Genomic DNA, 20,975 nt, shown 5'->3' on the forward strand with positions numbered 1-20,975 from the left:
TAGGATGCATTCAGCTTCAGTTGCCCATCGGGACATCCAAGTGGGTGTATGGAGTAGACAGTTGAATGGAGAAGTGTAGAATTGAAGGGAGTGGTCTGGGCTGGAGAGAGAAATTCAGGGCTCGTTGGTATGTAGGTGAACTTCCAAGCACCAGTGCTGGATGAGGGAGGTGGCGGAGCCCCCAAAGAGACCCCAGCGTGGAGGCTGGGAGCCCTGCGGTCGAGAACCCCACGGGAGACCAGCAGAGAGCCAGTAGGGTAGGAGGGGAGATGGTATCCCAGGGCCAGGTGATGAGCGGGTCAGGAATCCAGCAGTGAGCAGCTGCATCCAGTGTGGGTGAGGGGAGGATGAGCCCCTCGGGGGTCCCCTCCCCGAGAGCCACCTTCGTGGAATATGAGTGTGGTTGGGTGAGTTCAAGAACAAATGGAAGTGACCACAGCAAGTATTGACACCCTTCTGGGGATTCTCCTCTAAAGAGGGGCAGAGCCACGGGTGGATCACGGGGTGGGGAAAGATGGGAGCTCAAGGGGGGCTCGATGAACATTTGAAAAACGGGATAGTGGGAAGGGGGCAGGTGGGCAGAAGGACATTTTCAGAGGCAAGAACTGTGATTAGGGCAGGAGGCAAATTCAAAAGTAGGTTGGTAGATAAATGTGGAGGATCTATAGCTATTTAAATCATTCTGTGAGGCAGAATCCTTTAAAATTCCTGTTTGCAGGAGTGTTGCTCTATTGTTGTTGTGATTTGGGGGAGAGGCGGGTACTGGTTCCTTGAGCATGGGGTGTGGCCCGGCCCAGTGCTTGATGGTCCCGGGCTCAGGGCTCTGCAGGTGAATGGCTGCCCACGTGTTGGCTCGGCTTGAGGCATTGGGTCCCTGGAGGTTTCCTCATCTCTACCTCCCCGAATCCAACACCTCCCCCTCCAAAGCTCTCAGAAGACCTCTCCTGGGCGATGGAGCTTTTGCCTGTCTGGTGGCTTTTATGTGTGATTTTTCGTGGTCCGGGGGCTCGTGCTGAGTGACCTCTCTGTTTTGTTCTTGCTGCCTGATCTTCTTTCCCCCCACTTCCCCTGTCACCTTAACATGATTTATTTGGCCTGGCTCTACGGCTTCGGAGTTTCACAATCTCATGAATGAATTCTCTATACCTAAGCGTTATTCTGTGCATACTGGGATGTTTAATAAATATTATTTTATGACACATTATGTTGAGCAGAGACTAAACTTCCTGCCAGAAAACATCGTCGATGTGAAATGAGATTACGTATTATTGGAATGCTGTTTTGAATTTTTTTTAATGGGAAAAATGAATTGTGCATTTTAAGGTTTGGTTTAGATTTCTAATTCTGGTGTATCTCTTATTTAATTGTAACCTTTCTGTCCTAGGTTTTCAAGTTAATTTTATTTAAGTTTTTGTGTTTATTTCAGAAACTCCCTTAATGCTCCCTTCTGGAATTGTGTTTTATTTCTCCCACCCCACCTTACAGATGCTAATTTCTTATAGATACAGTCATTTAGACCTGTGTGGGTAGTTATCATCCAAGTAGAACTGAAGCCACATTTTAAAAGCAGAGCTCCCTGGAGTCTTTGAGTTAGAAGGGGCTTGACTTCAGCTCACCCCACGTCTTCATCTTGCAGAGGAGGAAGTCGAGGCATCTCCAGTTGAGCATCTTCCCACCTGGTTGTTAGAGCCCACAGGGTGAATCGTCAGAGACCAAACCTAATGCTGACTGCACCCTCAAAGCTTGCTCTCCTGCTTCCTTTTGACAACTTAGCTCAGAAGAGCTGCAGGCATGTAGAGTGGCGCCTGGTGAATCGTCTGTGCTCCCTCTTTTCTGCCCCCCTCTGGAGGGGTGTCTGCGGACCCCGATTTGTCCCACCAGGCCTCGTCTGCCTGTGACATCTGGGAGAGGCTGTCCAAGGCTGCCCCACGTCCCCCGGGTAGGGTGGGTCCTTTCTGTCCAGAGGGAAACCCAGTCTGCATGCTCCCTCCTGTTGCCAGCTGTCGGCAGCCGTGGTGGTGAGCAGGTACGGAATCCTGGGGGATTGTCCCCCAAATAATCCCTCCGTACAAATCTGAATTTGCTGTAGTAAAAGCTAAAGAGAAAATCTTCAGGTTCTTGAATTAGAAAAGTGGTTAGTGTTGGACTAGACAGAGATAATAATTTTATAATAATTCTAAATTTTGAGTAATAATGCTAAACTACCATGGAAAAAGCTCCATTCCTTCGTTTGCTGGATGTTGATGCATAAATTTTGTAAAAACACCCCAGGCTATGATTGCAAATAATTATGTTCTTATATAACCTCCCTAAACTGGTGTTATTTTATGTGAATATCAAAATATCAATATTTATATTTAAAGGTAGACATGAAGATTTTTGTCAGAAGTCCATCTGAAGTTATGTATTTTCAAAACAGTGATGAATTGTTTAGTATGAATTATACTGAAATAGAAGCAAATCACTCAAATACAAATCCTCATGTAAATAGCATCTTTGTAGCATTTTCCAATTGACCCAGGTATTTAAAGATCATCAAAGAAGGCTGCTGAATGGATGTGGATGTCAAGGCACAGGATAAATCCCACAGCAGTTTCAATTGAAACAGCTTAGTTCAGGGGGGTACTGCTGTTTTATAACCATATTTAAAAATCTGTTCTTTTTTATTCCCTCAAACTGAGTTCAGGGATATAATGGATCCCATTATAGGTAAAAGGTCTGTGACTCAGCCATTGAGCTGCTCAAACTCTTGGCTTTTTTAATTGCCACCATTAAAGCTTTAGTACTGTTATCTCATAAAAATAGGTATTATTGATGTAAAATGTGGGCTTATCGAAGATACATTTGTACCTCTGCCCTTGTGGTTAGCTAATCAACCATTTGTGTGTGAAGTTAGTTAGGTTTTATGCAGACTGGAGCATGACATCGATCACAAATTTGTTCAGATTTTGTCATTTAATTAAAAAAAAATTCCTTGTAGTAATAATGGCAATATCCAGCTAGAATATCTCTCAAGAAGAAACTTCTTTTCATTTGGTTTACATTGTGCCTACATTTAATTGATGGAAGGTGGCGAGTGGTTATAGTTCCCCGTAGATGATTTTCACTAAGCTCTTTCTGGAACCCAGGAGAACAGTGTTTCTCTGATGCGAACTCAAGGAAAATATCCGAATCTCTGTTTTGTCCCTGTTTAACACCACTATGTAAATGTAAGTATGGTAATTGGAGGAGTTTGTCTGCTTGTCTTCTAGTGTATATATTGTAGACAAAAATAAAGCCCTGCAAAGTAGAAAATATCAAGGTGTGAAGGAAACTCTGAGAGCACAGCAGGTGGCCCAAGTGTTCAAACGTTGAACGCTACTTTGTTCTGGGCTTTTTCTTTTCGGCGTGATAGTATGTCACAGCCGTGCATTATTCATTCCGCGCGGCACAAACAAGGTAAAATGTCTCTTGAAGGGACCCAAGATGAGCGTATCTCAGAAAAGTTTAACCAAGCCTGCCCACTAAGCTCACATTGATTTCTCTGTAGTAAAAATAGACTAGCAGATAATTGGTGGGGCCATTCATTAAGTTATTTTCTGGTCTGCAGTTGTAATGGTGGAATTGCATTCAAATAAGAGGAAAAAAAACTGACTGTAAAAGGCTCAAATGGGAACATAGTTCTAAAACTCTACCGAAATCTGCCCACACAAAGCATTTGTGAGCTAATATACATCACCAGTCTTCTATTCTTGCCCAGCTGTGTAGATTCAATTATAATAATTTTCTCAGTTGCATAACATTGCTGTTTGTTTATTACTGCGTTATTAGTCAGTGAATGAACCTCCCTCTTTTTGACCCCTCAGCAGTGTTTATAAAATACTTAATTGCTTTGGTATCTTGTGTTTCATGTGTAATTCCAGCTGGAGGGAGTCCTGGGGACACAGCCCCCTTTAAGTGCTAAACTGACTGTTCCTAATGTGCAATAAACTTTCTTTTAAAACAAGCGTTAGGAACCTTTAATTTTGCTTGCAGTGCAGTATATTGTGTTTTTTTTACTTGGAAATGAGATTTTCTTTGAAAAACACTCCTCTTGGGACGATTTAAGTGGTAGTTAACTGTCAGTGGTAGTTAACTGTCAACCACGTCTTGTCCTCTGCTTCCTAAAACGCTGTCTCACCTGGAATGGCCACGGCGTCATCTCCGAGGCTCTCTGTCTAAGCGGGTCCCACCACTGTCCGAGTTTTACTGTGGACCTTGCTGCCTTTGACACTGTCTCTTCCTCCTCTGTAGAGAAATTTTAGCAGGAGTGCAGGAGCCACAGCGGTTAGGCAGCCAGCGCGGAGGTCAGGAGCCTGGGCTCTGCAAGGGGGGCCCTGGTTTGAATCCCGATGCTCTTAAAACCCACTTTTCATGACTTTGGGCAGATCCCTTCACCTCTTTGTGTGCCTTGGTTCTCTCGATGTGTAGAATGGGAATAATTTCAGAAGGGTGTCATGAAGATGGAGGGGCTCTAATCTGCTTAAAGCACCTGGAACAGTGCCTGGCACAGAAGTGCTAAGCATTGCTGCCCGTGGCCTCATTACAAAGGAGTGAGGAGATCCTCTGTGCTGTGTGTCTGTAGGTGGAAGAGTAAATATCCAGTGTGGTAAACGGGATCTTATGTGAAAAAAATGGAGAAATCTTCAAAGGAGAGTTGCAGAGGATTTTAAGGCGTTTATTAATTTATTAATCATCTGTTGCCTGGTAACAAATCAGCACACACTGGGTGGCATGAAACTACCCATTTACTATCTCTCAGTTGCTGAGGGTCAGGATTTGGGCATGGTCCAGCTGGGCTTCTGCGCAGACTCTCAAGGTTGAAATCAAGTTGTCTTCGGGACTGCGTTCTCATCTGGAGTCCTGACTGGGGAGGAAGAATCTGCTTCCAAGCCCATTCGGGTTGTTGAGAATGCACTTCATTGTGGCTGTAACTGGAACTCCAGTTCTTGCTGGCTGTCATCCGGGGTCACCCTCAGCTCCTGGTAGCTGCCCCTAGTTCCCTGACCCCTGCCATGGTTGTGTGTTTCATCAAAGCCAGCAGCAGGGAGTCACACTCTTTAAAAGCCTTCTACCTGATTGAGCCAGGCCCACCTAGGATAATCCCCTCTGATTAGTTCCCAGGCAGCTGATTTGGGACCTTAATCATTCCTGCAAAGCCCTTTCACCTTTGCCACTTTCTGTTGGCTAGAAGTCACAGGTCGCACCTATGCTGAAGAGGTGCAACGCCAGGCGGTGGAGAGCGTGGCTCCTCTAGATGCAGATGAGCTATCTATAGGACCAAGGGAGTCTGTCTTTAAGCATTTAGTGCATACAAAGTTTGCAGACTCAAAGTTTCTGAATCCTGAAGAACTGGCGTAGGGTGTGTAAATTCAGTTTATCCCCGAGTTCCTTATAAATCAATTGTTTTTCCCTCAAAGATCTTTTTGTTCCCATTTTTCTACACAAACCCCAGGGTTTTGTTCAGTATTAAGGACACATCTTATTTTCAGTCTATTGAAGTTTGACTTTTAAATTCATAGGAACACCGTAGCAAGTTTATTGACCTTTTTGAAGTGATAAAATCTAAACGCAAACTTGGCGTAAACTGCTTTTCCAGAGCCAAACCAGACATGCCACCGATTTGATTCAAGGATTAGTCTTGGTTTCGAGCATACTAGTGATAGCAAAATGTCTCGTACAGTGTAAGAGTGCAGTGAAAAAAAATTTTTTTTGATTGTTGACTACACTATTTTTAGATGTAAGTTTGGTACTTGTCTTAAGTACCTTTGGATAAGATCTATTTGTGTGCACATTTTTTCCAGCCAGGAAGCACTATTGTCTTGTGTTTAGTTGAGGTTTAGTCCCTGACCAGCAGGGTAGCTTCAGGTGTAGGGGTCCCTGCCAAATTCAGACCTCCTGCTGCACCTTTGAAAACAATAAGGACCTTAGGTTTGACTTACAATAAGCAAGACAAATGACAGTGAAATGGGAACTGGTTCTATAGATTCTCATTCGTTGAGATTTATTGAGCCAAGCCTACTAGAGGAAGAGCACTAAGTGCAAGGTGGTGGAGAAAAGTCGGAAGAAAGAGGCAAGGGAGAGAGAATAAAATTGATTTGGTTAAGGCCTCTGAATATATTCATGATCTTTGCCATCTGCTAGCAAGCAATGCCCAGTAGAAGATAGACTCTATTAGTTACTGCCCTGAGGAGCTTAAAAGCCAGAAAAGGGCGAAAGTGTGATTGTATCTCAAATTCCTCCAATGGGTTGATATTTCGTTTTGCTTGTTGTATGTCCAAGGCACCATGTGCTTTTTCCCAAGGTGTTGCTGTGTGAGGACAAGGGTTGTTGCCTCCGGGGGCTGCCCCTCTGCTGGTGGCCCAGGAGCCCTAAGGAGCTATTCACCATTACTGTGAGGGGCTTTGAGCTGTGCTGAGTGTGGTTGTTTTCGTTTCTCTGCTGCCCAAAGCAGTGTTTGGTTTTGTTGGCCCCTCTTCATTTCTTTCTCTACCTTCTGTCAAAAGTATTCCTGGGACAGTAGATGCTCAAGATCAGGAGCACAGTCTGGTTGCCGTGGACTGGATACACTTTTTGGAAAGCTAACACATGGGAAAACGTTAATCACAAACCATTAAGCTCACTTTTCCAAACGTTTATCAGCCGTAGTGATACATCACCAGCATGTTCAGTTTACCATCAGCTCAACTCTGTGCCCTGTGTGTGTGTGTAGACAAAGAGGTTATTTCAATAGTGTGGTCCCCATGTCTAATGGGAACAAATGATCTGTTACAAAGCTGGAGAAAAGTACTGACTATGTTAGATTCCTGGAAATAAAGAAGACTGTTCCTTGTAGATGGTTGGGGGGGGTAATTTTCAAGGCAGGACAGAGATGAGCTTATTATCTTTTTCTGATTTGGGAAGTCTTGGTTCAGCTGCTGGGACAGAGTAGGTCTCTATATCGATTGAATTGAATTCTGCTCCTGTCAAACAGGATTGTTTTTGAGACTCAGACTCGATGTTTGTTAGCAGCAAGGCACAATATGAATGTCAGTTCTTATCCCCATTTTAATCTTTGGATGAAAAGTTAGTGATTCTCTACAGCGTTAGTTTGGAACTAAACTAGAGTTCTCCCCCAACCCTTCAAAGGCAAGAATTCCAAATTTTATTAAATTCAACCCCATCTTAACCTGCAGGTTAGGGTTTGGGTCTTAAGAGCTTTGGGTTTGAGCAGGTGCTGGGGACCCACACCGCCTGTCCCCACCTCCGATGATGCTAGCTGCACCCTGGGGCTGCTGGCACCTCATTCCAGAGCCTCTGGGGCCGCTGGGGTAAGCGCATGGACTTCGTAGCTAAAGCTCCTGGGTCAGAATTCCAGCCCTCCCATTGTGTAGCTGTATATCTTTGGGTGCGCTGCCCTTCAATTTCATCCTCCTCATTTATAAAATAGCGGTAATGCCACCAACTCAGCTCAGTTACGGGGACTGGAGGAGAAGGAGGGCTTGGTGGCACGCGTGGCCCGTGTGTCTGTACGTCAGTGGTTTAGAGAAACTCATTCGCTGCAGCGCCCTGGGATGGCTCCAGGACCCCCTGGCAGCAGTGGGCTTTCACCGCCGTTCCCCAGCGCCCTGCTCACCTCCCTTTGGGGCCTGGCGCGGTGGTGCGGGCAGGATGGCGAGGAGGCTGGCGGGGCAGAACCGCGCCTGCGCGTGGGGGCAGGCAGGATGGCGAGGAGGCTGGCGGGGCAGAACCGCGCCTGCGCGTGGGGGCAGGCAGGGCCGCGGTGAGGGGCGAATGCGGGGACCGGGCCCACCCAGCTTGGATCTCTCAGGCGTTTGGGAGAGGCGGGAGCATCCGTGTGCCCCCTGCGAGGGGATTCCCGCGCAGCTGGCCGTGCAGGCGCCCGCCTCAGTGTGCTGTGCATTGAAAGTGCGAGTTGACCACCCCTGTGGGATCGTTCCGTGCTTAACGCATAGAAGGTGCTCAGTGTTCCAGATCTGATGGGAAGCTATTTGACATTCAATTTAAAACTACCACATGCTTCATTATTTTCATTTCTTTCTTTCTTTCTTTTTTTTTTTTTTTTTTGGTCTTTACTAATTCAAAATGTGTGATCATTTGGATGCCATAAAGTGTCTGTTGATTTGTAGCCCTTTAAGGCTTTGTGTGACAGATCTATTTCTCAGGACGGTGTAAAAGCACAAGCCGAAAACCCAAGGTTCAAAAACGCCTTCAAATGATTTTTAAATTGGATATTCTACTAGTTCTTTTAAAGAAAATCAATTCTAAAATTTAATGCTTCTGTGTTAAGATAAATGATTACATGATGGTATTTAAAAATTGATTTTATTTTACTTGGTAACTATCCTGTGTATATATTAAAAAACAGAAACTGTACACATCACCCTCATAGGTTTATATATTCCTGCCGATAATTTAAATTGAGCATAAAAGAAACTGCCAATTCAGTGAGCTGTCTCCATGCATTTTATATAAAATTATATTTGCTCACAGTCATATTCTGTCTTTTAAAACATCTGATAACCACTGCTTTGAGACACACACACACACATTTATAAAATCCCTGCTCCAGAGGAGGTGATGAATTTGCCCTGCTTTAATGGTATCAGCCCTACCCAAAGTGTAATTTAAAGAACATTTTTTTTTTTTTAATTGAGATATTCTAGGTGAAAAGGGATCCCATGGTTGAATGCCTTTAAGACACCTGCATTCTCTGCCCTCTCAGGGTGTGTTAAACGCTTGGAGAGTCCCACCGACAAAAACCTGTTTGACTTTGGGTAACCCAGAATTCTCTAAACTCCTGTGCCCTGAGTCCTCTTTTCATGTAATGGTCTTCATATTTTAAACTTTAAAAAATATCGTTGCATTCCTTTTGCCTCCTCAATGAGTTCATATGACCAACAAGCCCAATGTTGTTCATTGTATGTTTGTGTTTGTAAATGTATTCATTAAAGAAACAGTTGTTCCTGGAAGTTGTTAAGAACGAGCTGACTCAAATTATGTGGTATATATAAAAAGTCTTGAACTTGAGGCCCTCATTGATGCCAAGTGTAGCCAAGAAGAAACTATCACAATTCCTGATTCTTCTGAAGAATAGTTTTGCACTTATTTTATATCAAAGAATTCAAAGTTAAAATTTATTTTAGTTGACCATTCAAAAAATATCTCCTAATCTTGATCTACTCCACCCTGGAAGAGGGTTTTAAAACCTGGCTTGTCGTGCGCTTCTGTGCCATCAGTCACCCTGCCTTCTGCACCATCTGTTGTTCAGGCCAGTTCACTCCTGGCCAGTGCCCGTCTCCCCGTCCAGCCCTGCATGGGTTCCACGCAGGGATCTGCCAGGCAGGTACCAGGGCCGCCTTGTTTGCCTTCAAATATTTGTTGAATGAATAAATGAATTGGGCACCAGATATTGAATGTATCTTTTTTCATCAGTGTCTTTGATAAGAAAAGGGTGTTACATCTTATTCTGGTTTGCTAATGCTGCCATTCTGCAAAACACCAGCCATGGATTGGCTTTTATAAAGGGGGTTTATTTGGTTACAAAGTAACAGTCTTAAGGCCATAAATTGTTCAAGGTAAGGCATCCAAAACAGGGTACCTTCACTGGAGGAAGGCCAATGGCATCCAGAAAACCTCTGTTAGCTGGGAAGGCACGTGGCTGGCGTCTGCTTGCTCCCAGGTTGCGTTGCAAAATGGCGTACTCTAAAATGTTGCTCTTGGGGCGTTTTGTCCTCTCTTGGCTGCAGCTCCTCTGAAGCCCTTCTGTTTTTGAGCCACTTTATAAGACTCCAGTGAACTAATCAAGTTCACTGAATGTGTGGGGCCACACCTCCATGGAAACATTCAATCAGAGGTCACACCCTAACCAAAGGTGTCACTCACAGTTGGGTGGGTCACATCTCCATGGAAACAACCTCATCCCAATATCCCATGAGATTGGATTAAAAGATCACGGCTTTTTCTGGGGGACATATTATATCCAAACTGGCACACATCTCAATAGGACTTATTGAACCTTGGCTAGATGCTCTTCTAAACCCAGTGTATACTCTGTTGCTGAAGGTTGTGCTTCAGTTTTCATACCAGACTTCCTTTCTTAAAGAGTGTAGAGGGACTGAGAACCTGGTGATTACTGGAAAAATAAAAATTCCAAGTGTTGGTGACAGTGGCAATGGCTGGCTAGCTGTGCCCAAGATGGGTCTGCAAAGCCATTTTAAAATACTGGACGCTACTTTACACCTCTTAAATGACTACTTAACATATTTGTGTTTTTAAAAACCATGTAAATCATAGTTTGATGTGTTTTCAGCTTTGTGGACATTTGGGTCCCAATTGGTCTGCCACTTCTTCCGGAATACTGTTTTCTCCGAGAGCATGAGCTCCTCCTCTTTGTTGCCCCCCTTTAGCCTAATTGGTGGGGCGGGACGTGTCTCCCAGAGGTACCGCCTGACTCCGATCCCGTTGGCAGGAGCTGGTCTTTTCATAAAGCAGCGTTCTGAGTTTAGCCTTGTTTGTATCACTCGGTACAGTAGAGTGTTGACGTGCAGATGTCCCCTGTGACGGAAAGTGGTTGGTTTGCAGAGATGGTGCACGTTGGAAACACTGCAGGACTCACTCATGTTACTTGATGTTGCAAACAGGTTGAGACTTCAAGAATATAATTAAGACAAAACATGTTTAAATAAGCTAACTCTTTAAGTCAGAAAGTGCTGATGACTCTTGGAAGAAAAGCACTTGAGATGGATAAAAAGGTTCATCTTCTATATTTTTTTCCTTTTCTTCTAATGACCCAAAAAGCTTGTGTCTTGGCTCAGCCTGTGCTCTGGAGCATTGCGGGTCACGTGTGTGAGAGGAAGAGCGAGCTGTCTGCACTTCTCCCACCCTGGCTCTCCTCTGGTTAAGTTTGCATCCTGTGCATGCTGCTGTTTGTGGAAGGTTCTGCTGCGTATGTTCTGTGGGAACAAGGGAGTTAAGAATAAAAACAGTTATCTTTAGCTTTCTTTTTTGGACAAAGAAACATGCACCTTGGATCGTTCGTATTCATAGTTTAAATATCAGATGCACTGAGTAAGTTCCAAAAGTTCGTGGCACGAGCCTTATGTATCCCATATTATTCATCATTATGGAATGATGATAGAAACTGTGTCAGGCAGACAGTCCTGTAGGGTGTATTTTCAAATACCTTCGGAATCTAACATTCTCCACGTTTGCTCTAATGAATGAGAGGTTTTCGGAATGCTCTGTATGGTGATATCAGACGTTAATGGCGTTGATTACCTGTCAGGCAGTGGGAATTGATGGGGAAGTGTCCACTGTAAAATTAAATAGCATTAGAGGAGACTGCAGCACGTATCCGGGGTGGGAGGGGGTTTGGGGGGCCCGACTGGCCTGGTAGACTTTGTACGGTTTTTTTTTCCCCCACATGATTAAGGCAGGCCATCTGTTCTTTGTTAAATGTTTACAAAAACAGCTTTTCTCTAAAAGATTTAAGGAGACGTGGGTCTGGTAAACACTATAATATTTCTGAGCACCTTTTCCACCCTATTTCAAATCATACCAAAACATAACTCTGCTGCATAGCAAACAGGATTAATACCTTTTTCTGTTTAATCTTTATGTTTGTTCCTCTTTTATGGAAGATTAGATTCTTTACTGAGATACTAATTTATGGCTTCATTTATTACTGAAAGCGACATCTAAAATGATTTGCATGCTAAAGTGTACAGATAAATTTTTGGTCTTTTATTGTGTTATGTGTTATGTGCTTTTGCTAATTCATGGCTGTATAGCAGGGATCTTTCACTGGAAACTGTGCTCTGTGACTGGAGTCAGTGCTGTGGAGAGTAACGAAAGGTGCACGTACCCAGAATTAACTCACCTTTCTCCTTTTTAACCATTGGTTGCTCATAGACTTTCCTCTTTCCTTCTCATTCCAGGAACGGCTCTTTCTTCCATTTCCTGAAAAATAGCTTGTCCCAAATAAGCTTGGTCTCTGTGTCCCTTACAAAAACACATAGCATTTCCTATTTAGGTACATTTGGAAGTAGTTTTGAGTAACAGTATTTAGAGTTAACTTGATTTAAGCAACTTAAATGTAATAAGCCAGTTAAATCAGAGCCCATTAATTTTTAGGTAATGATAATTTGGGCAGTGCCCAGGTGGGGGTGTTTTTTTTTTCTGGTGTGTGGTTGGCTGTGTTGTCCCATAATGTGCTCCATAAACTTATTTCCATAGGTTCTTCCTCGAACTTGGATCCTTGCTTCTCTCTTTTCCTGTATGTCTTTATGCTTTTCCAGGTTCATTCCCTCTCAACTATGACAAGAAAGCAAACTATTTTTAAAATTTTTTACTGTCGTAGGATTTTAGAAAAGACCTTGGAAATCATCTCACCCACACCCTTCATTTTGCTGATGGGGAAACCGAGCCCCAGATGGGTGAAGTGGCTTTCCCCAGGTAGTACCCTTAGAGGCCAGGGTCAGGGCTCAGATTTTAATCTCTCAGGATACAGTTCTCAGCTCTATTACCCTGCAGCAGATTGAGAGTTGAATATAGGTTACTTTTTAGTAACCATGGCAGATTTTAGCAGGAAAGTATAAACACTCTCTTTTCAATTGCTTTTTTATTTTTTATTTTTAAAATATCTTTCGGAAATTGCATGAAACCTGTGGAGTCTTTCCCTGAGTGATGCCCGTGTGTGAGATTCCGGAGATTGACAGAGCCCAAAGAGCACTTGCTGGGCTGCATCCCTCCCTGTGTGGCCTTGGGTGGACACGTCACCTCCTGGAACTTTACTTCCTTTCTGGAAAATAGAGGGAAACGATCACCTTGTCTTGTGAAAGTCAGGTGGGCTAGCGTACCTTGCTCAGCACAGGGCATCAAATCCGTAAACACCTGTGGTCCTGGAATGGAAGGTATCAATACATACGTCTCCTTTCAAGCAGATTCCCAGCCCCTGACTGCCTGATGGTCAGCCAGGAGCCGGGACCCTGCTGGCCGCTCTCCTTCTATGGGCACAGTGCATGGGCACGTGGGCTCGGGAGCCAGTGCTCTGAGGCTACGCTCATTCTGTCACTTGCCGTGCATATCTCCTGGGGCAAGATCCTGCATCTTAGAGGGTCAGTGTCCTCACCAATACAATTAGAACAATCACCAAACCCCACTCCTAGGGCCACTGTGATGATCAAGTGGTAGGAGGGGTGTAAAGTGCTTAGCGGGTACCTGCGGCGTTAAGACTGGTCAGCAGACACCAGCGGGTGTGGTTGTCATTGTGGCTGTTTGTATTTCAGTTGCTCTAAGTGTCAGGAGATGCACAAGAGAACAGCAGAGAAGGAGTGACATTTGCAGAGTTAACATTTGCTTTCCAAGTATTTCATTGCATGGTAAAGATCCACCAGCCATAAATGACTTTGGCGAGGCTCATCTCCCTCCGCCCTAGTTTGGATCTGAACTGTGAGGCTGCATGGCACAGGGCCCCTTCCTCTGATCCCACTGACCTCCAGCACCCACTCTCGTTGTTGGCATTCGCTCCCGTATTCCAGATGTTCTCTGGCTGGCTCCCAGTGAGCAATATGTGAAGTTTTAAAAAGTTAAGAAAAATACCATCCACATTTCATACCTGTACAAGAAATTTAACCAATCCAAAGTCATTAAGTTTGGATATGTACTTTTTTCTCCTTAAACTTTCTTTTGGAATAATTTCAAATTTACATGATATTTGCAAAAATAATACAAAACTCATTCAGAGAATGCACCCACCACCCAGATACCCACATCCACCAATTTTAACATTTTGCTGCATTTGCTCTATTTATCAAGCCGTCTGTCTGTCAGTATCTGTCTATCCATCTATTTTCTAGAAACATTTGAGAGTAGGTTGTATACATCATGCTCCTTGAACACGTACTACTTCATGTACATTTCCTAGAATGATTGCGTATGTGCTTTTAATTTGACATTTTAATGGAAAACATCAGAAATGACCAGTATTATTTAAGATTTATATATCATGTTCACGCTTTAATTTCTGACTTTCAGTTTCAGAACCTTGTCATGTTAAGAACACTTGTTCTTTTTGAAATGGCTAAATTATGTATCTTTAATTTGAGTCCCCATTCCCAACTGGGGAAAAGAATTCTGCTTAAGTTTCTTCTTTGCAGTTTTAGCATTTGCTGCTGTTTTGTTATTCACCACTTTCCATGTAGGCTGTCAAGAAAGTGGACAGTTTTCTTCAGTCGAATGAGGATTTTTTTCTTCCTTCATGGAATTTTTTACTGTATTATTAAATTGCTATTTTTTACTCTGTTTATTAAAAAAAAACTCTCAATATTAAGGAATTTTTTTTTTTTGAATGAGAGAAAATGATCGATTCCACAATTACGTAGTTGGTAAAATACCTGCTGGCTTGAGTGCAGAATAAGTTTCACAATCGTCAGCCGTTAGCTCTCAATTCCTTCCTTCTTCTCTACGGAGAGTAAACTAACTTCCATTCCCATTTGTGTCTCTTAGCATTCTCCATCGGAGCCCTTTCTAGAGAAGCCAGTGCCGGATGTGACTCAGGTTAGTGGGCCGAAAGCTCAGCTAGCGAAGAGCGACGATTACCTGCCGTCCAGAGAGCAGCAGCCGCAGCAAAAGAAGAAGAAAAAGAAAAACAACCACATTGTTGCAGAGGATCCCAGTAAAAGTTTCGGTAAAGATGACTTCCCTGGTGGGGTTGACAACCAAGAACTAAACAGGAACTCACTAGATGGGTCCCAGGAAGAAAAAAAGAAAAAGAAAAGGCCTAAGGCAAAAAAAGATCCGAAGGAACCGAAAGAACCCAAGGAGAAAAAAGAGCCCAAGGAACCCAAGACCCCGAAAGCCCCTAAGATCCCCAAAGAGCCAAAGGAAAAGAAAGCAAAAACTGCCACGCCAAAACCCAAGTCCAGCAAAAAGTCAAGGTAGGCTGTGGGCAGGCACAACCCTGGAAAGACGCTGCGGGCCACTGGTGGAGATGCGCAGACAGAGCCTGTGGAAACGGGCGGGCGGCGGGGGGCATTTTGATTGTTATCATGGTTGCGTTTCTTTCCCTAATATCCAAATTTAAAAAGTTAAGGTTTTTGACTGCATTATGAAATTTAGAACTCAGGGATTATGAACTGTTAATTTGGATGATAGGCTTCAGAGCCCTTCCTGGATAAAAAGACATTTGCTATTTAAAAATCGCTTTCTGGTATTTTTGTGGAAGTTTACCACTTGACAACTAGAACCAAGTTAAGGGCGTAATTATTGGCAAGCTTAGATAACGCAAAACTGTTTTCAGGGGTCATGCAAAGCTGGGAAGGAAGGATGAGAGCAGGGAGAAAGGTCACCCTGTCTCCCTCAGCGTTTCAGTCCTGCTTCCAGAAGTGGAAACAGGATTAATTATCTCCACCCGGTGGAGTGAGCCTTCCAGGGGCGGAGCTGCAATCCTGGTGGGCAGCCGGGAGAGATCAGACAGCGGCTGTCCACCGATATGCGTTCAAGGGGAGCACAAATTTTAGGTTCTAGGAAATGGGCTTCCTTCACTCCCCTCCCAACCTCCCCCACCAGCTCTCTGCCCCCCACCCCCGAAGGCAGATTTACTCAGTTAGAAAAGCTGAGAGGAGAAGACATTGACGACTAATTTTTTCATTTGTACTGAACATTTCTTACAACTGTTCTGAACCCGTTCCAAACATCTGAATCTGTTTTTCAGAATATGGCTCAAGTTAGAAAATATCGTTTCCAGATGGAAGTATGGTCAGACTTGGTTAGTCTGAACCTGTTTGCAAACTCTGTTAGGAAACATACTCCACCCGTCACCCCTCACCCCCCGCCCCCCACATGCATATGCATGAGCATGCACGCACACGCACATACACGGACGCACACATGCAGGCACACACATGTTCATGTGCATGCAGACGTGCAACACTCACACGCTCAGCCTGCAGTTGATGGCCTTGGCATGAGCTTTCTGAGATTGTAGGCCTCTAAACCTTTCACCTGTAGACTTTCCTGTGTGTGCATGTGCCGGCTCACAAAGAGAGGAGATGAATTCTGTGATCAGAGAGATGCTGTGGCAAAGCACAGTGAAAGAACAAACTTGGACTTTCGATTCTCCCTAACAATATCTGAACAACCCCAAACACATTATTCTGCAACATTTTGAAGTTTGCACCATAGTCATTTAAAATTTTTTTACCGTCAGTACCTTTAATGGTGCCAGAATAACCAGATTATACTCAGGAACTCAGTTTTACAACTAACTGAATATTTGCATTCACTTACAAGCTTTCTTTGATGGCTTGGTATGTGGTCTCTTAATTGAAAACCATTTTTTCCCCATTACTCTTCTAAACTCACAGCCTATTATAAAATCCTTTTTCATGTAGTGAAGAAATATTGTATTAAGTGCTCACTGTTTCTTGGTGCAGTCCTGAGTGTTAGAGATGCTGTTACAACCCAGCTTAGCCCCTAGACTGAAAAACATGCCAGGCACGGAGTTAGACACGAGTTTCACAGGACTGACTTACAGGAGATGATTTTTTCCACGGTGGTGGCGGCAGGCCGAGAAAGATGGAAGATAAGTGCCAGGCGTTGGTTTTTAAGGGTTAGGACAAGGATGGTGTGAGAACAGTTTGGGCAGGTTCTTGTGACACAAGGCTGTAGAGATTGTTATCACCTGTGATCAGGGGAGGGGAGTTTCAATGCTTTGTTAACAATACATTTTTTCCTCCCCTGGGGAGGTGTAATGACTTTTAAAGTCTTCTTTTGGTCAAGTGAAATCACTATGGAGGGGAGGGGGCCTGGGCCCTGGGTCCCCACAGATGCGATGGTGAGCAACATTTCAGTCTGTCTTATCAGGTGTTGTTTTAAATATATAATTGCCCTAGCTCTAAGTAGCCTGCTTTTGCTAGGAAGGGTGTGTGCTTCTTTCTCCTAAGGAGAAAGAAATTGAAGCCAATCTGAAAAAGAATGTAGTCTTTTTTCTTTTCTTTTTTTTTTTAATTTAAAGTGTAGGAGTCTGTGTTCTAAAGAAGCTTTCTGGGGCTAAGAAAATACCGCTACTAATTTTAGCCTCAAGATATATCTGACTTCAATTTCTATCTTAATTTTTTTGGAGTTATCACCTAATGGTAAAAAATTAACAAAAAGGAGAAAAAACTCAGTGTATCTTGGATCTTGTCATAAATTTCCAGGTATATTCTTTCCAGCTCTGAGTCTACATCAAACTGGCCCTATTTTTAATAACTTACTACAGCATATCCTTGCCTTCTGTAGAACACTTTGGGGCAGATATCAGAAGGCTGGATTTAACAATGAAAAACATTCAGATTTCCCGAACGACCCTAAATGACTCTTTGGAATTTGGGGCATCAAGAACTGGTTAGTCCTGGGTACCCCACGCCTCCTCCCTACACTTGTCCACTAAAGGAACATTCAGGCTGAACCCCACGTGTGTGCTGTCGACTGTCCGTTCTGCACTGGGAAACTTCTGTGCTGGTGAAGTGCTTCGTGTGGCTGAATCTGGTAGTGACTTCACACTGGAGTCATGTTTTTGGTAGGAGGACGGAAGTGCCTTCTCTTGGTTGCCTTTACTCCCAAGTGGTGTTCCAGTAACGGTATGGGACCCTGTTCTCGGGGCCGGAAGCATCCAAGGGGAAAGGGCACTGGCCTTGCGTGGCCCAGAGCTCCAGGAGGCCCCCCTGGGTGGGCGCCAGGAGGGTGTGCAGTGCCCCCCACACACACACACACACATTGGCCCTGGGGACGCTGCCACTTGTAGGGACACTTGCTGATTTATAACGAAGTGGGGTAAGGCAGTTCCTAGAGGCTTTCCCATTGTTGATGGCCAGTGCCACAGATGGGGATGGCTGTCCAACAACATGGTAATTGAATCAAAATTTTAAGCAAATGAACAAACCAAACCCTTTCTCTGTTGAATGTTGAAGCAAAGCCTTTCTGTCGGTCGGATGGATTGAATATGCCAGATTGTGGTCTCCTCCTTCTGCTAAGTCTAGAAAGAAAACAGCGTCCCCAAAGCAAGGATAAGTGGAATGCATGCAACTAAATGTAAATTCTGAATAGCATAGCAGAATAATTATGTAAATTGAATATGCAGTGATGAAGGTAATAGGGGGTTTGGGTTATGTTAGTACTGGGGTTGAATTGCCGTAGTAGTTTGCTTTTAAGCACTGAGTACAGCAGTGGCAATTTTGTTTTGCAAAATGTTATGTGATACCAGTTATTTCCTTCCTTGAGTAAGTTAACTTGATGAATTTGTTTATACAGAAAATAATTTTCCTGCAGAGGGCTGAAATAGAGGCAAGAAACAGAAGTGAAATGAAAAATTGGGTGTAGAAACACTCACCTCTTTCTTTCACAGCCCTTTATTCCATATCCTTGGGGTTCCACGAGGGGACATGCTGTTCTTGGGACAGGTTGTGGAGGACAATTCCCATGGAGGGCGGCTCGTTCTGCAGTCTGCGTCTGGCAGGGAGAGAGCAGGTTCCATGTCACTCACTCTCTTTTAAGAAAGGCGCACACGAAGCACGGTGTTGGGGAGGGGAGCCGATTTTTCTTGTGTGCCCCGTTACGGGGGGTCCATCTCACTGCTTTATCATCCCACCTTGTTTCCATAATGTGGTTGGGGCTTGAACTTTTATAGTCATTTCCCAGCTAACGGGCCCTTTTGACAACCAAAATATAATTACACCTGTCTGTCCTGTGCAGTGACAACCTAGAAGAATCTGCTCAGAAGATGTTATATAGAATGGTATTGAAACAGCAACAGAAAAATGTTTAGCATCTCAGAAAAAGATGTTTAAAATCTTGAGGAAAAAAATGGACCATATCCTTTTTGATGGGGACCATATTTCATTTTTTACTTTCCCTTTTTATAGTAATAATATATATTCATTTTTTTTTCTACCTGTTTTTCTAGTGCTCTCCCCAGGTGTTCTTGTAGCTTTCAAATTTTGGCAGCTTATGTTGCAAATAAAAGCTGAGACATTTGTGGGTTGGAGAGGGTACCATTTTGCATATGGAAGGGTTCATGGAGCTGAAATACGAGGATTTGCATTCTTCTTTTCAATGAGTTTGTGGTTGTGTATGCCTGGTCCTTGTGAAGGGAGAGAGAATTTGGAGGAAGTGCTTTCTTTGAATGACTCTTGAAGGATTTAGTGGTCCATTTAGCCATATAAAGATCTCTGAATGTACGGAAAGAAGGGAACTTGGCCCAAGGTTGTGACTTGACTGCTGAGCTTCTGTAAAATGAAGCTGTGCAGAATTGCTTTTAATGCGGTTTCTAGAAATACATTTTGTTCCTCCTTCCATTTTCCACCACCAATATTAAATGTAATAGGAAGCTAAAATGTTATTTTTCAATTAAGGGAAGAGTGAAGACATTACTTCACTTCAAAGTGGAAGATAAACACACTGCTTTTATTTTCACATACAAAAAAACGTAAAATGCAAAGAACATGTAAAGTACACTTTTGGCAAACCACACTTTCATTACTATTAACAGTAACAGTTAATATTTACATGGCCCCTTTGTTCTGAAGGACTTAGCTTTTCAGATGTTATTTTCTTGATGATGATCTGAGAAGTATTTTTTTTCAGGCAGCGAGCCCAAAGGTTTGGCTAAATTAATCCATTTTTTTAATGGTGTGCTCGTTAAATTTAAAATTTCTTTATAGAGATGAGACCAGTTTTCCCAATAAGTACAAAAATCCAGAGAGTCGCATATCTTCCATCAGGCACAAAAGTAAGAAAAGAAACTAAGCCCACAGCTTTTCTTCTTTCTTTTCTCTTGTTCTTTTGTTTACTCACATGCTCTGAATTAGTCTTTTGACCCGAGACACTGGACAATTTGAAAGACTGAATTAAGTGTTTTGGGCACTGTAGTTGTGGAAGGTGGTATAGATTTCTTAAATGTGGGGTCGTGAAACGGACTTTTGAGCTCCTTCTGGGCTGGGGAAAAATGAGGAAGAAACAGCCTGTGCTCACCCGGGACCCTCCCACTGGCTCGTGGCCGCCTCCTCTCTGGCCGATTAAATCCAAGCCACAGGGAGGGTGGGGCCCGGCAGCCTGGGTGCTTCCAGACCCCGCGCTTTCTCATGGAAGATTGTGTTCTCTTTGGAAAGGGGGCCATGCAACTCTTTTAAATCTCCAATCCTTCCTTCCTTCAGGATAACCTCCTCTGCCTTTCCTTTGCCAGCGGGGAGCTGTGTCAGCGCCACTCATCCTCTTACCTGGTTCATGCTGAATTGGCTGAATAAGCAGGGAGGGAGGGTCGCCACACCTGATGGCTTCCACAGCAACCCGCAGTTTGGTTTAGACTTACTGGGGGAAGGGAGCCCCCTTAAAAGCAGGTTCCGCTAACTCGTGCTCTGTGCTAGCAGCAGGGATGGCCCCTTGAGGCCTGTGGGGAGCTCCGTGTCTGCACGTGCGGGAGCTGCTGGGGACTGCGGGGCGGTGGCCTGCTGCCACTGGGTCCAGTGGGAGAGGGTGCTTTGGAGCCCACTTCACCCCTCACTGCCACCCCTCGAGTGAAACGTGAGCAGGGGAGAGGCCGTGAACAGCAGGGGGATGTCTGAAGGGGCTGCTTCTGCAGGCTCATTCCCTTGGAGTCTTTCCTAGGTGGAATTGTAGGGTGGAGCAGGTATTGCCATAGTAGCCACAGCTGTGATGTTAAGGTGGAAAATAAAGAGCAGAAGGAATCTTAGGGTATTTTTTTTTTTAGTCTATAAGAAAATGCTTTTGAAAAAAGTATGAAGTTCTGTGCAAATGCAAAGCTGAACAGCCACAGCAGAAAGATCTTTGTGCTTGTGTCTTCTGCCTAGACAGGGGCCCCTTGTGACTGGGTGCTTTTGCAGGGCTGTCATATGGGACGTCCATCGTTGCAAATCCCAGCCCTCATCTCAGCCACCTTTAGATGGAAGTCTGTGTCG

The 20,975-nt window shown here is 44.0% G+C and overlaps 1 protein-coding gene across 4 annotated transcripts in view; it reads left to right on the top strand.

Moving 5' to 3' along the window:
* The window catches only part of CHD7 (chromodomain helicase DNA binding protein 7), a 184,457-nt gene that overhangs the window by 90,836 nt on the left and 72,646 nt on the right, over positions 1–20,975 (top strand). For all 4 annotated transcript variants that reach the window (XM_037803279.1, XM_037803280.1, XM_037803282.1 and 1 more), the window contains one exon: positions 14,527–14,957. In XM_037803279.1, the coding sequence (XP_037659207.1) occupies positions 14,527–14,957 (431 nt within the window). The remainder of the gene's footprint in view (positions 1–14,526; positions 14,958–20,975) is intronic.

Source organism: Choloepus didactylus, chromosome 14 (genome assembly GCF_015220235.1).
Source record: "Choloepus didactylus isolate mChoDid1 chromosome 14, mChoDid1.pri, whole genome shotgun sequence".
NCBI lineage: Eukaryota > Metazoa > Chordata > Mammalia > Pilosa > Megalonychidae > Choloepus > Choloepus didactylus.